The sequence below is a fragment of the Ictalurus furcatus genome, chromosome 28 (assembly GCF_023375685.1).
Source record: "Ictalurus furcatus strain D&B chromosome 28, Billie_1.0, whole genome shotgun sequence".
In the NCBI taxonomy this organism is placed as follows: domain Eukaryota; kingdom Metazoa; phylum Chordata; class Actinopteri; order Siluriformes; family Ictaluridae; genus Ictalurus; species Ictalurus furcatus.
The window spans coordinates 23242-37960 of NC_071282.1; the positions used below are offsets into that span (position 1 = coordinate 23242).

General features: G+C 42.0%; 1 protein-coding gene across 2 annotated transcripts; it reads left to right on the forward strand.

Annotated features, from left to right (window-relative positions):
• The first annotated feature begins 287 nt into the window (after nucleotides 1-287).
• rnf128a (ring finger protein 128a) lies at nucleotides 288-14552 on the forward strand. Of its 2 annotated transcripts, XR_008385067.1 has the most exons (8): nucleotides 288-859; nucleotides 8096-8340; nucleotides 10842-10913; nucleotides 11134-11216; nucleotides 12056-12152; nucleotides 12289-12496; nucleotides 13548-14145; nucleotides 14179-14552. XR_008385067.1 is itself a non-coding variant. In XM_053618473.1 (7 exons), the coding sequence occupies exons 1-7, from the start codon at nucleotides 451-453 to the stop codon at nucleotides 13619-13621; spliced, it is 1188 nt and encodes a 395-aa protein (XP_053474448.1). In that variant the 5' UTR covers nucleotides 288-450; the 3' UTR covers nucleotides 13622-14552. The 2 variants fall into 2 exon arrangements, 1 of the variants encoding a protein (XP_053474448.1); XM_053618473.1 differs by having other exon boundaries at nucleotides 13548-14552.
• The last annotated feature ends 167 nt before the right edge of the window (nucleotides 14553-14719 follow it).

Consider the following 14719-nt stretch of genomic DNA (forward strand, 5'->3'; position numbering starts at 1 on the left):
AAGGCGGGGTGCTGGGGAAGTCTGTTTCCGGATAATGAAGTTTATCCTTCTGGAGAATTACTTGAGTGTGTTGGACTGCGTGATGCGACCGGAAGTTCTGCAGTACTTCCGCCAGGTGGCGCATCAGACCACCGGTTGTTGAAAAGGCGAAGTTAAACTTCCTGCTTCTGTCAGCATCCTGTCAATCACACACTTTGCCAACAGAGCGCCAATCATAGCGCGCTGTGGCTGCAGGTCCATGGCACCGCCTCCTCCGAGTGAAAGTGGGCGTGGTCTGAGCTGAAGTTCGCGCATACCTGTCCGCGGGGAGCGAGAAGCATAGCAGACGTTCATAACGAAAGTGCGGGTTAAACGTGACACTTTCTAGACTCAGTTCCGTCTGTAACCGGTTCAGGTTCCCGGGTTGTTTTTAATTCAGATTACACGCGGGAGAAAGAGAGAGCTCGCGCTATGGGACTCTGTTGTCGGTGGTTGTTCGCGGTGTGGTGCCTACAGGTGTGCAGTTCCGGTGCGGCACAAGTCTCCGCGTTTAGCACGGCTTACATTAACGTGTCTTTCGTTTCCCCCGAAACTAACCAGACGACGTGGTGGCGCGAGGAGATGGGGCTGTACGGTATCGAGTCACCGACCTACACCGTGACCGGGACCGTGTACCTTGCCGACCCGATTCACGCATGCGCCAACGATACAAGGTTCGAGCGCCCCGTGAGCTCCGCGCCTTGGATAGCGCTCGTGGAGCGGGGCAACGGATGTATATTCACGTCTAAGATCAACGCGGCCGCGCGCAGCGGAGCCTCGGCAGCAGTCATCTTCAACGACTATGGTTCCGACAACCGGGTCATGCGGATGTCACATCCAGGTGCTGTAGCCTTCTATTTCAGTAATCATGCGGTGGGGTTGTTTGGGGCACGTTACATCACTATGTGACCTGTGAAAATACTGTATATTGACTGTCTGTGTGTGTGTTCATTCATGTTCATGTGACTTTTCAGAAAAAAACAATGGGCAATATTTTCTTACAAACAATTCAGATTATGTGTAAAAAATTAAAGAAACAATAATGCATCTAAAGTAAATAATTTTCTTGTGTTACTCGGCTGCAATGACGCTGTGAACCGGAGGTTCCTTCACACCCGGATTCTGAAAAGCGGAGGTCATTTTTAGCGTTGTTTACAGAAATCACAAGAAAGTATAAAAGCAGAAAGCATAGTTTTAAACATGTTGTTTTGGTGTGTGCACAGGTGTAACATGGTGAATGTCGTCTTAAATCAAACCCAGGAGTGATACCTGTAACTCACCCACTGACTGCACACACTGTTTAGTTGTCATTATTTGGAATCGGAGTAGATCAGGGCCTTGTTGTGTAAAATAAGATCTGTGTGCCAGAGTGTTTGTCTCAGATTTTATTGTTAGATAAAAGAACCATGTTGTTTTCCAGTTTGGTGAGTGAATGATAAACAGTACAAAGTGTGCAGCTGTGGTGAAGCTGTCCAAGTCTTCATAGCCATGTTTGTTCATTCGGTAGCCATCTTGGCATTGCATCTGGGCTCTTACACAGTACGTGCTGGAATGAGGAGAGAAACTGGTAACTGTGGAAGACTTAAAATTTAAATTGATGGTTTTTAGCAGATGCTTTTATCCTTATTCTAGAGAAGATCACCACAAGTCTTAAAAACAGGAACACACTGCGGCCCTGCGAGAACAGCAGTCACTTCCCCAGTGTTGGAGTTTATTTAAGCGTGTATTACTGAGCAGAGTGTTTAGTCTGAGGTCTAGTGGCTTCCTGAAGGAAATACTGAACCTAAAGAGAGTAGAAAATGAAAAAAGTTAAACAGTGTGATCATAGTGTATGTGTGATTATATAAATCACCATCCACTTTATTAGGAACACCTGTACACCTGCTCATTCATGCAGTTATCTAATTGGCCAGTCACGTGGCAGCAGCACAGTGGAATGGAACGACAAGGAACCCGTCAGTCTCCGAAAACTACTTATTACTGAGCGATCTCAGATCCCTCAGAGGTCACCGTCTTAAAAACCGGCATGCGTCTGTAACAGACATCGTGGGCTTGGGAATACTTCAGTAAACCTTTCAGTCAGCACTATTCGCTGCTGCATCCGCATATGCAAGTTAAGACTTTACAATGCAAAGCAGAAGCCATACATCGACACTGTCCAGAAGTGTCGCCGACTTCTCTGGGCTCGGTCTCATCGGAGATGGACAGAAGCACATCAAATAATGTGCTGTTGTAGGGTTCTCAATACAGCAAAGGGTGAACACAGTTTACCAATCACTCATTTTTATTTGCAGTTCCCATACTGTCCCAACTTTTAGGAATTGGAGTTGTGTAATCTTCTGCACCAAATCCACATAAACCCATTCTTCTTTCGATGAGCTCTGCATTGTTTGCTGTAAAACGGTTAGGTTTAGTTGTTCCAACCTTACAAGTATGATTTAATCTGCTTCAGAATGTAAGAGTACTAGTTGCACTAGACAAGATGACCCCTTGAGGCCTGTGCTTTTTTTTTCCACAGGCCAGGCACACAAAATTGAGCAATCCCCAAATCCCTGTGACATCAGATCCATAATGAACCAGTATTTCTAGGCAGCAGAAAAGTTCCTGATAACTGGTCTGTGGAGCACTTTATCAACTCTTACTGAGTCTGCACTGATGATGTCACCGATATTTTAGGTATTTTATGTTACAGAAGTAGAAACATATGAAGACACATCCTGGTTTAAATGTAGAAAATGAAACCGTGTTGTTTATCAGGGCAACTTCACTATACAACGATTCTCTCTGCTGCTGTTCAACACAAAGCACATGCACATATGAGTTATTTTAATGAACTTGGTTACAGATAATAGCTCATTACGTTTATTTACAATCCTGATTTAGTTAATGAGTATTTAATAAATAAATAAAAACAGAATAAATGCTAATACTAGCAGTTGCAGCAACAGCCGCTTTGTAACCGCCTTCCAGTATTTTTTCCACTGTAATGATGTAACATGTACACACCACGTATTACATATATCTGGCCACACCCACTTCTTCCCCCACCTCAAAGTCACATGCGATACTCTCGTCCATAGATGGTAGTTAGGGGCCATGATGAGACAATTGCATTTTACACGCGATCTCACAAACCCACCTGGTGGTTAATAAGCAAGAGTTAAAAGGTGCAATGTGCTTCCACTGTTTCTCAAATTCCCACAAAAGAATAATTTCAAATGGAAATATTACTCACATGAAAACGGTTATGTCATGAGGTCAACAGTGTAGTGTCATGTGACCTGTTCTCATATGTTGGAGCAGGTTTGCTTTGTTGATACCGGCTCCTCCTTTTTCCATCAACTGTGTTTTTAGTCTAAATGAAGTGCGATAGCACCACAGCGTCCTTCATAACAGTTCAACTAATGAACCGATGACAATTTTTTGCCAACCGTTTTTATTATTTATTGATTTTTATTGTTTTTGTCAAGTAATTGTCGCAGTCCTGACGAAAAAACAAAAAAAGAAAAGATGTTTTGAAACATAAGAGCGTTCATGTCGACTCAGACCCTGCGCTCCTCACAGAAAAGGGGAGAAATGGAAGATGAGACAGTAGAAGGAAATGAAGTGTGAGGAACCAGCATGTGTGAGATGTCGGAATATGAGACCAGAGTTCATTTACATTTACAGCATTCAGCTGGCTTTCTTATCCAGAGCAATCACAGAATGACTTTATAGTCTCCATTAAAACATGTTCTTATGCTAGTACACATAGGTCAGGTCTAAGAATAATGTCAAACTTAAACTCTGGCTTAGCAGAAAAAATAGATTACAAGTAGATTTTAGTAAATGTTCATCATCATAACAAACAGTTCAGAGTTGTTTATCTGATTGTCATTAACCACGTAATTATTGAACTCTCACTTGATTTCCATGCAGCTCGAAAGCTCAAGTATATTCTGAAAGTTGAACCTGAATTGATAATAATGTCTCTCTTTAGGGGTGTGTGTGTGTGTGTGTGTGTGTTCGTTTAATGATTTATAGACCTGTGCTCAGTGACCTCAGTGTGAGTGGCGTTATACAACCACTGGTAATCCTACACCACCTTTGTGTGTGTGTGTGTGTGTGTGTTTTTCATTCCATTGTTCCTGGTTCAGGTACAAACTTGAAATTCTTGTTCCATCATCTTAAGCTGAGGAGATATAAGGTGACATTGCTGTGTGTTAAGATTAAGCGGTATAATATTGTTGAAATATTTGTAATAGTCTACATATACTTTCATGTAAAATATACAATTAATTGAGTTTGCACATTTTCATCAACACTACTTGGCCATGTTTTTAAAAATTGATCATATGGTGCGACCCTCCAAACTATATATTTGCTGGGGTAACCTTTTCCTGATTACGCATCTTGGAAGTGGACACAATGTAAAAGACTACAACAGTTATGGTGGATATTTGGGTGGGATGGGGAATGTGGCTGTAGCTCATTCAATAATGGTATGTTCAGGGCAGCCAGATAGCTAGCTGGTTACTGCTAATAAGCAGTCACTTTGCTTAGTAAGTAAATTATTCTAGTGAAGCAGAAAGAACTCAGTGGATGAGGACTTACTTTTGCAAAGTGACATTGAACCAGAAAATACAGAAGAACTGCACCAGTGAGAAGAGCAGCAGGACCCTGAAAGCACCTTTAGGTCTTTCAAAATTACACAGAGCCAAGTAACTGAAGTTAGCTACAGCACATGTATTCACATTGTATTAAATATAGACATCATTTTGGATCTTCTTTGATGGACAACCCTGTAACTCTGCTTTCATAGTCCTCCAGTTGGAAGTGCTTGTTGCACACTCATAAATATCCATAATTTCTCAATGTACAGACCTCTTTAGTGTTTATAAACAAGAGGATGAGAGTAGCATAACAAACTGATGCTATTTATCGGTTATCATTCTTTCAACCATCTTCTGCTAGCTTCGATTCACAAAGTTAGAAGAACACAATTGTATAGAAGGTTTCTGTACGCTGTAGCATTACAATTTCCCTTCACTGGAACCAAGACCTGTTCCAGCATGACGATGCCTCTGTTGCACAAAGTGAGTTCCATGAAGACATGGTGTGCTCTTTCTTTCAGTGCTTGTTTTTGGTGTCTCACTCAGAGGTTCCATTTGGTTGATCAAGTAGGGATTACCTATGGATGAACTACATATTTGTACAATGCATGCATGGGTATGGCTCGGGACCTGTCTTTATGATTGTAGCCCATGAAACAAACACGCTCCTTCCCTCCATAGCGCTAGGGTCGTCTCCTCAAGATAAAAGATTCTTATCCCATCTCAGTTATAAGAAAGAAGGAAAAGAGACGACTCGTTTGCCGTGAGTTGTGACCTGTGTAAGTGGAGGAAGAGATCTTGGTTCCTGAGAAATGTGGTTTGCTGTGGCTTCCACTATTTCCACACGGTACTTTGGCTCATACTTCACCTAGGCGGGAGGTTGGAATGGCTCGACCCAATCAATTGGCTGGTCAAGACATGCCCTGGGAATACTTTTTATAGCTGAACATCAAATATGGGTGGGGAGCACAGATGATGAAACTAAAAACTCATGGCTACAAAACACACCTCAAAAAAACTTTCTTGGACCTGGATACTGATAACACCTCAGGAAATAGGCCTGCTCTTGTGCCGAGTAATGATGACTGGCCAAAATTCATCATCATTGAAACTGCTGCTCCAGATTCTCCCATCATCAAACTTTCCCCTTTCACTATACAAAAAGGTATTGCAGGAATAGCGGGAACAGTAAAGGAAGTGAAAAACTACGATCTGGACAGATTCTTGTGGAATGCAGTAAAAAGGCCAATGCTGAAAATCTACTACATGCCAGCATGTTAGCTGGAGTTCAGATAAAGACCTCATTTAACTTTGAATTACAGTAAAGGAATAATCCAAACTAGAGAGTTGGATGATGTGTATGAAGAAGAAATAACACATGAGCTCAAGACCCAAGGAGTACTGAACGTCAAAAGAATGATAATCAAGAGAGAAGAGCAAATGATTAAAACTGGTACGTACATCCACACCTTTAATAAACCGCTTATCCCAGATAAACTTTGAATTGGATACTTAAGTGTTCCAGTGGACTTATTTGTACCCAGTTTCCTCTACGGTGTTTCAGCTGTCAAAAGTACGGCCATGGATCTAATGGCTGCAACAACAAACATACCTGTTGTAACTGTGGGGAGGTAGGTCTCGACAAATGGAGCTGTGAAGAACCATCAAAATGTTGTAATTGCTCAGGTAATCATTCAGCTGCATCAAAACAGTGTCCCGTGTGGATCAAAGAAAAGGAAATACAGAAGATCAGGTGTATTAAGAGAATCAGTTCCCTCGAAGCAAAGAAAATGGTGGATGTTTCCCCTATTTTTACGCTAAATAAAACCTTTGCCTCTGTTGCAAAAAAAAAAGCTGTGAGAACAATAGATTGCCAGACAGATATCACCTGGATGTATAGAGACAAACTCCAATCCGTAGTGATATTCCCCCCAAATATGAAGTACACAGGAACCCAGAACGAAACTCTTCTAAATGACATTCACTCCAGTCAAAGCTCAATAACAGGAAACCAAAAGGCAAATAAAAACAACAATAAGGACCAAACCTCAAAAACAAAACAAACAAAAGATGAGGAAATGAAGGAGAATGAACACCATAGTAGAAGTCCATCCCCCAAAGGCTTAACCAAGAAAACAGTCCCTATTCTCCCTAAGAGGTAATGGAAAATTCATCCAACGGAACTGTCGCGGTATCAGGGCAAATTTTACAGAGTTGCAGCATCTAACTGCAATTATTAACCCTCTAGCCGTATGCCTTCAAGAAACACAATTACCACCAGACGGTACTCTCTCTTAAAATTTTTTAAAAAATTTTAAAACCTTCAGTCCCAATGACAAGCGGGCTTCCTGTGGTACAACTATTTTAATAAGAAAAGATGTGATGAATAGTCACAAAAATATTAATAGCAACTTACAGCCAACAGCAGCACGTCTGACCATTACAGCCGACTCTGTCTACATTCCTCCCAATTTAAACCTGACACATGGCCTTAGATCACCTTATTGCTCAACTCCCATCTCCTTTTATTCTCATGGGAGATTTTAATAGTCATAACACGTTGTGAGGTAGAAATCACTGTAACACAGAAGGAAAGAAGATTGAAGATTTTATAGATAACCACAACTTCTGTCTTTTCAATAATGGATTGAATACCTATTTACAGTACTCTGCAATCGACCTAACAATTTGTCAGCCTGAATTATTTTTATACCTAGCATGGAAAGTTTGGCACAACCCCTGTGGAAGTGACCATTTCCCAATTATTGTAACCATCAAAGGCAGAAAGGAAGAAACAAATGTACAAAGAGAATACATACTTTCACTGAAACGCTCATATCTATAGCTGATGACACCGTCCCAAGAACATCTTTAAATATAAAACATAGATGACTTCCATGGTTTGATGATGCATGTAAGGAGGCTATAAAAGACAGGAAAAAACTGAAAGACTTCAGACATCCAACAACTGAAAATCTTATCAAACTCAAGATGAGGAAAGCACGAGCAATAAGAATTAAAATGAAGTAAAAATGAAAACCGGAGAAGATTCGTCTCCAGCGTGACAACAAGTACTCCATCATACAAAAACGGCAGTCTTCAAATACAACACATCAAACAGCATGGCACACTCGACTTCAAAACAAGAAATTGCAAACATTCTAGCAAAAACTTTCAAAAAACTATTGAGAACTGCCCTCCTGCTTTCTGAACTTTTCTTACTCAGCAAGAAAAAGAAAAGAGAAACTTCGGCTCCGGTACAACCGACCTTTTACTATGCATAGAACATATCTATTTGAGGAAGAGTAGGAAAATATATAGTTAAAAGTAAAAATACTAAAGTGTACCGTAACCCTACAGCTGATTGGTTGGTGGGGAGGTGTGTCTGATATTTCATTTCCATTGAGGATTTTTTTCTTATAATTGGTATGTGATCTCTTTGTTGTGACTTGGCGTGTGATCTATTTGTGTGTGTGTGTGTGTAGGCACCTCGATCGTGGCGGTGATGATCGGTAATGCTCACGGAACAAAGCTGGTGAAGCTGCTGCAGTGTGATGTGTCCATCTCAATGACAATAGAGGTGGGGCTTCAGCGTGGCTTGTGGATGAGTCACTACTCCATCTTATTCATCTCCATTTCCTTCTTCATGATCACCACGGCAACTGTGTGCTACTTCATCTTCTACTTTGCACAGAGACTCAACAACATACGTCGTCAGAACCATAAACAGGTTCGAATATTCACTCAATCACAGAAATATACCATTAAAGATGTGTACATTGGCCTGGCCTTTGAGCCTGGTGTGAGTTCTGATTGGCTGATGGAAGAATTAAACAGAATTATAATTACACTGCTGATGTTCCCATAGGTATTTTTTTTTGTATTTGAAGATTTTCTAAAAAGTTGCATTTGTTTATACAAATATAAATTTGCGTGCTTAATAAATAAATGAAAATATAGCATTTAGGTGATGATAATGATTAAGCTTTTTTTTATAGAACAGAAAATGTCATTTTTAGTATGTAATTAAATGTACAAAAATAATCAACATTTAATAAATTCCTCTCAGTGTGGCTGTGTGTACATTCAGTCACAAGAGTATTAGTGAGGTCAGGTACTGATGTTGGCTGAGGAAGCTCAGGGTGTCTCCTCGTGCGTGCGTGTGTGTGTGTGTGTTGGAAATGCTGATGTAACACTGTGCTCCAGTAAACGCTCCCTCTGCAGCTCTGAAGCATTTGGGAAGTTGATGTTGCTGCGCTGCAAAACAGCACAAACAGTGTTATCCCATGAGCCACTGCAAACGTGTGTGTGCCCGTCTGTGTGTGTGTGTGTGTGTGTGTGTGTGATGGAATAAAACCAGATAAAACATGTTCTGAAGTATGGAACAAATGAATCAGTGTAAAAGCTCACTCTCTGTTCAGTCTTTACATTCCTCTCACAGGGTCAGGGGTGAGACATTAGGGTGAGGCTTTACGCTGAACTCATGCTAGCGAGCATCGCGTCACTTGTGTTGCTTTGGTTAGTCTCTTGTTGGCATGTACTGTTTGTTCAGTGTTTTTAGTTCCGATGTGAAAGGCTAGTACTTTACTTATGTTTAAAATGTACTTAAAACGCATTATAATATTTAGCAGATTGCACGTTTTCCTCGCACCTCCGGGGTTGGTGGATCGAGTCCTGCCTGCGTGCGCGGAGCTCGCATGTTCTCCCCGTGCTTCGGGGTTTCCACCAGGTACTCTGGTTTCCTCCCCAAGTCCAGAGACATGCGCTGTAGGCTCTGGACCCTAACCCTAATCCTCCCTGTCCAGGGTGTCCCCCACCTTGTGCCCCGAGTTGTGCTCTTCTCTCCTCTTTCATGGATCAACAATCATCTCCTTGGTTTTGCTGGCATTTAGGAAGAGATTGTTTTTCTGGCACAATGTCCCCTCTATACGCCGTCTTATCAGCCCCACTACCCACTTCAGGCAGGTGCTAGGGACAGGTTGATTATATCCATAAAGACATCAGCCTTTAAGCATGGAGCATGGAGTCTCGCCCAAATCTGCCGATGAGATCATGAATGGAGTGTTCTGTGTGCTTCAGTCTTTTGGCCTGTTTGATGGATATATGAAGGGCATACTTGGTGTTGCCTGAGACGAATGCAGTAAGATGTGTTCTTACTGATCAAAGTGACCTTGTAAGTGCACTTCACACTGCTGTATAAACACAGTACAGTAGTACACTCCCTCAGCAGATAAAAGGGTCTGCATTTCGATAACAACAGTTCTACATCAGGTGAACAGTGTTTGCTCACAGTCTTTACATTCGAACACTACCTGTTGTAGACAAATATACAAACGCCACCACCCCTGTTCTTCCCTGACTGCGCAGTGGATGGATCGATGTCGTCTCTGATATCCAGGTTTTCATCATAATAAGAGCACAGCAGTCTCTGAATTCACACTGTCATGTGATCCTGGTCATGAGCTCATCTAGCTTATTCTCCAGGAAGTGAACATTCACTGACAGTAAGCTAGACAGATGTGGTCTAACGTTTAGCCTAGCATGTAGCTCACCTCTTTTGCCATGCTTCTGCTTTGGTTGCATTTTTCCTTGGTTGGTAGGCCATGTCGGTGTGAGTCCGGTTGTAAAAGATCATTAAAATCAGACTAAATGTGTGTCCATGCCAGCGACCCAAGGGTCTGTCTGCTGTACGTTATTAACGAGTTCTGCACATTTAGAGCAACTGCATTGGCGTCAGCGAAGTCTTTCCACTTGTTTTTTCACAAGTTGTTCCTTTTTCATACACGTTTGTTATTGTTGTTTTTTTGGCGTTGTTTGTGCTGCGACACGTGTGCGACTCTCACATGTGCGACTCTCACGTGTGCGCCCCGTGTTTTCTGGTTTTTGGTAGTACATGGGAACTAAAGTTGTGAAAGGGGAGACAGTGTCATACCACACGGACTGTAAGATTTGTCTGAGAAATCATTAAAGTCAAACGTTTTGGTTCATCATGTGATCCATACTGTGGCGCTCTTCTTCTACAGGAAATACAGAGTTGTATACAGGAAGTGACCAAGCCAGATTTTCCACTTGCGAAAGTGTCACATGCATATGAACAACAGATAAAAATCTGAATACACAGTAATACACTGAGTTCTCTCTCACTGACTGACTGACTGACTGACTGAGTGTGTGTGTGTGTGTGTGTGTGTGTGTGTGTGTGTGTGTGTGTGTGTGTGTGTGTGACTCCAGAAACAGATGAAGGCAAAAGCAAAGAAAGCGGTTGGTCAGCTCAAGGTTCACACACTCAAACAAGGAGATAAGGTATGTGTGTGTGTGTGTGTGTGTGTGTGTTAATCATCTAAGAATACACATTTGCCGTTTTGTTTCTGTTTTTGCTATTGAGAAACTTTAAACATGAATACTGTGTATGTGTGTGTGTGTGTGTATATATGTGTGTCTATATGTGTGTGTGTGTGTGTGTGTGTGTATATATGTGTGTGTGTGTGTGTGTGTGTGTGTGTGTGTGTGTGTGTGTGTGTAGGAGACAGGACCAGATGCTGACTCATGTGCTGTGTGTATTGAGTCTTATAAACCGGGAGACGTGCTCTCTGTCCTTACATGCAAGTACGTCTTGGTTTTATTGTATGATCATTTTCTTGCTTTAAGTCTAAGCAGTTCTCTGAGACGTCAGAGATCCTCATACTGTCTCTATATCTGTGTTTACTACTGAGTGCACACTCATTATAATCACACACACACTCTCACTATAATCACACTCACTATTCTCACTCACTATAATCACACACATATACACACTCACTATTATAACACACACTCACTATTCTCACACTCACACTCACTATTCTCACACTCACTATTCTCACACTCACTATTCTCACACTCACTATAATCACACACATATACACACTCACTATTATAACACACACTCACTATTCTCACACTCACTATTCTCACACTCACACTCACTATTATCACACTCGCAAACAGAAATTGAAACTCATCCAACTGGATTTTCTGCTCACACTGTGGTCTCAATATCTTTAGAACGAGGAACTGAACTCTCCATACCTCTTGAACCACACCGTGATCACAAGCACTTGGTTCTAATGGGATAGGGGTTAGGCTTTTGGAGTTAAAGGATTAGGGGTAGAGAATATGAGTTAGGCAGTAGGAAATGACCTCTGTTACACTGTTGGTGGACTGGTGTCTTGCAGTTGAAATGTGGAGTTTGTGGAATATCAGGAAGACTGTAATTCCCAGAATGCACTGCATGAGGTGAGAGTGATGAGGGTGCAGGGTTCTCTGCAGTGCCAGTGTACACCTCAGAGCTCTGGACTTGAAACTTTACATTCTGAAACCCTGCAGGAGAGAATTCAGTGTCCATAGCACATTATCAGTCTTACCGTGTGTGTGTGTGTGTGTGTGTGTGTGTGTGTGTGTAGTCATTTCTTCCATAAGGCATGTGTTGAGCCGTGGTTGATGGAGCACAGGACCTGCCCGATGTGCAAGTGTGACATCCTCAAAGCCCTCGGAGTAGAGGTGAGGTGTGCGTGCGTGCGTGCGTGCGTGCGTGTCTGTGTGCGTGTCTGTGTGCGTGTCTGTGTGCGAGTGCGAGCGTCTGCGTGTGTGCGCGTGTGTGCAAATGGATTCATGAGAGTTTCTCATCTCTCTATAGACGGATGTTGAGGAGCAGCACATGTCGACGGTCACTTCTGATTTGCATTCGTTTCCCAGCAGCACTGAGTACTTTCACACACACTCCGACTCAGTCTCCAGCATACACCCCAATTCCGAGGCTCACACACACAGCGATGCTGCCTTTTCCGGATATGAATCTCTGCATGCAACAGAGCAGCTGGGTCCTGCTGACCACACACATGAAGGTGAGAAGCAAACACTCACTCACTCACACACACACACACACACACACACACACACACACACACACACACACACACACTGTATTTCAGCGTGTCTTGCTGAATTCCAGAAGCTACTGCTAATAAGCTAGTTTGTTCACTCTGTGTGTGTGTGTGTGGGGGGGGGGGGGATCACGTTTGAGAGAAAACTGATATTCTTGTCCTGGGTTTGATGGAAACATGGTGTCAGAACGTGCGCTGGTGTGTCATTACAGTTCCCTCTGAAAGGTTTGGAACAGCAAGCCCAGTATTTATGTTTTTACTATACACTGAACACATTTGGGTTTGAGATATGTCGGTCATTTGTAGGACATTCCAAACATGTTCCAATATTTTTGTTCCAAACAAATGGTGCCATATTTTAAGTTGTTTAACAAATTTAGATGTAAATATCAGGAAATTAAATTCTGGTCCATCATCTCCTATTCATCATTTGATCTCAGTGGCTGACAGTTTGTGGAGCAGTTTTTGGTCTTGGTCTTGTCTCCGAGTTGACTTGTGGAGATCCAGAGCAGGTTTCATGGTGATTTTCTCTGGAAATCTTCAAGTTACTTGGCTACAGTTTTATAAGTTTAAAGTGCTTTACACTGTATGGGGGGAGACCACTAGTATGTAGTCCACTAGTATGTATCCTCCACCTGGATGACAGGATGGCAGCCATATTGCTCCAGAACTCCCACCACACACTAGATATTAGAGTAGAGGAGAGAGTGATGTAGCCAATTCAGAGATGGGGATTATTAAGGAATGATAAAGAAGGGCCGATGGGGGAATTTGGGCAGGACCCCAGGGTTATACCCCTACTCTTTACCATAAGTGTCCTGGGATTTTTAATGACCACAGAGAGTTAAGACCTCAGATTACTGTCTCATCCCTGAAAGACTGCCCTAACTGTTTAGGAGGGCGTGCTCCTCAGTGCAGAGGTACTCTTCCATACGGCGGTACTATTCAGTGACTGTATCCTGTGCTATGATTGGCTTTTCTGACTGTATCCTGTGCTGTGATTGGCTTGCAGGTTTGGAGGCAGTGTGTTTGGAAGTGCCACCGCACTACGATAACCCCGCCTTTGAGAGTGAAACTCGCAGCTAGGAGACCAGCCAAACACACTGTGATTGTAAACACACACACACACACACACACGCACACACACACACATACACATACATGTTCACATACACACATACACTATACATACATTTACAGTCACAGGAATGGATTTAAAAATGCATTTTGTTTAATTTCTCTGTGTGAGTAAATTAATTAATGACCTCATGCTGTGGTTAATGGGAGGAAAATCTCTCTCTTCTCTTTATGTCTGGGTTGTGTGTGCGCGTGTCTGTGTACTGGAGAAACACACAGTTTACCAGCTCCCTCTGCTGGACATGTGTTGCATTACCTCTCTCTTTCTCTCTCTCTCACACAGACACACATTCAGTATATACTGATTTTGCCATGTGACCGGTGTTCCTGGTTCAATATGGGTGCAGCTTATGTAAATTTGTTAAACGTAATCACGTGACATCCCCGCTAGCTTCTCTTTCCACTTGTTCAGATTGATCGGCTCTTTAATGCTGTATAGCGACTGCTAGGGAGGTAACGTTAATGTTCGCTATGTTAACTAGTGCTGTGCGTAGGTGACTGGCTAGCATAACTGGGTTTTATGCCCACAAATACTAAAGAAATAAAAACAGAAGCTAGTGGTAATGTTATACAGTTCAGATTATACTTAAGCTCCGCCCTCACAGACTCAGACACGCCCGTCACTCAGCACAAAAAGCTTGCTATTTTTCAAAAAAACTTTAAAATTATTAAAATTTTACGAACTATTTTACAAAATATCAAAATGTAAGTGTCCTTTATATGTGTGTGTGTGTGTGTGCGCTTCACAATGTGGCCTTATTGGTATCTTCTGTACTCTATGAACTACTGAGATGAACTGTTAAATAAGAGATGTAATTTTAATCAAATTATATTGATATGAAAATGTAAACTGTAAATAAAGTCTCCTTTTATCATGAAAGTGTGTGTGTGTCCGTCTGACCACTTGGTCCCTTGGCATGAGCGGGATATTATTATCTAGAGTATCAGTTACTCTACTAAGTGTGTAGTAACAGCATTTCTCTGAAGATGATTTAATGGAGCTTGTGTTTAGAGTGTAACTTGTACTTTAGTTTTCTACATTTTTCC

Coding starts and splice junctions, on each gene's coding strand:
- rnf128a (XM_053618473.1), top strand. CDS start 451: ATGGGACTCTGTTGTCGGTGGTTGTTCGCGGTGTGGTGCCTACAGGTG. Junction 860..8,095: donor CATGCGGATGTCACATCCAG/GTGCTGTAGCCT, acceptor GTGTGTGTGTAG/GCACCTCGATCGTGGCGGTG. Junction 11,217..12,055: donor CTCTCTGTCCTTACATGCAA/GTACGTCTTGGT, acceptor GTGTGTGTGTAG/TCATTTCTTCCATAAGGCAT.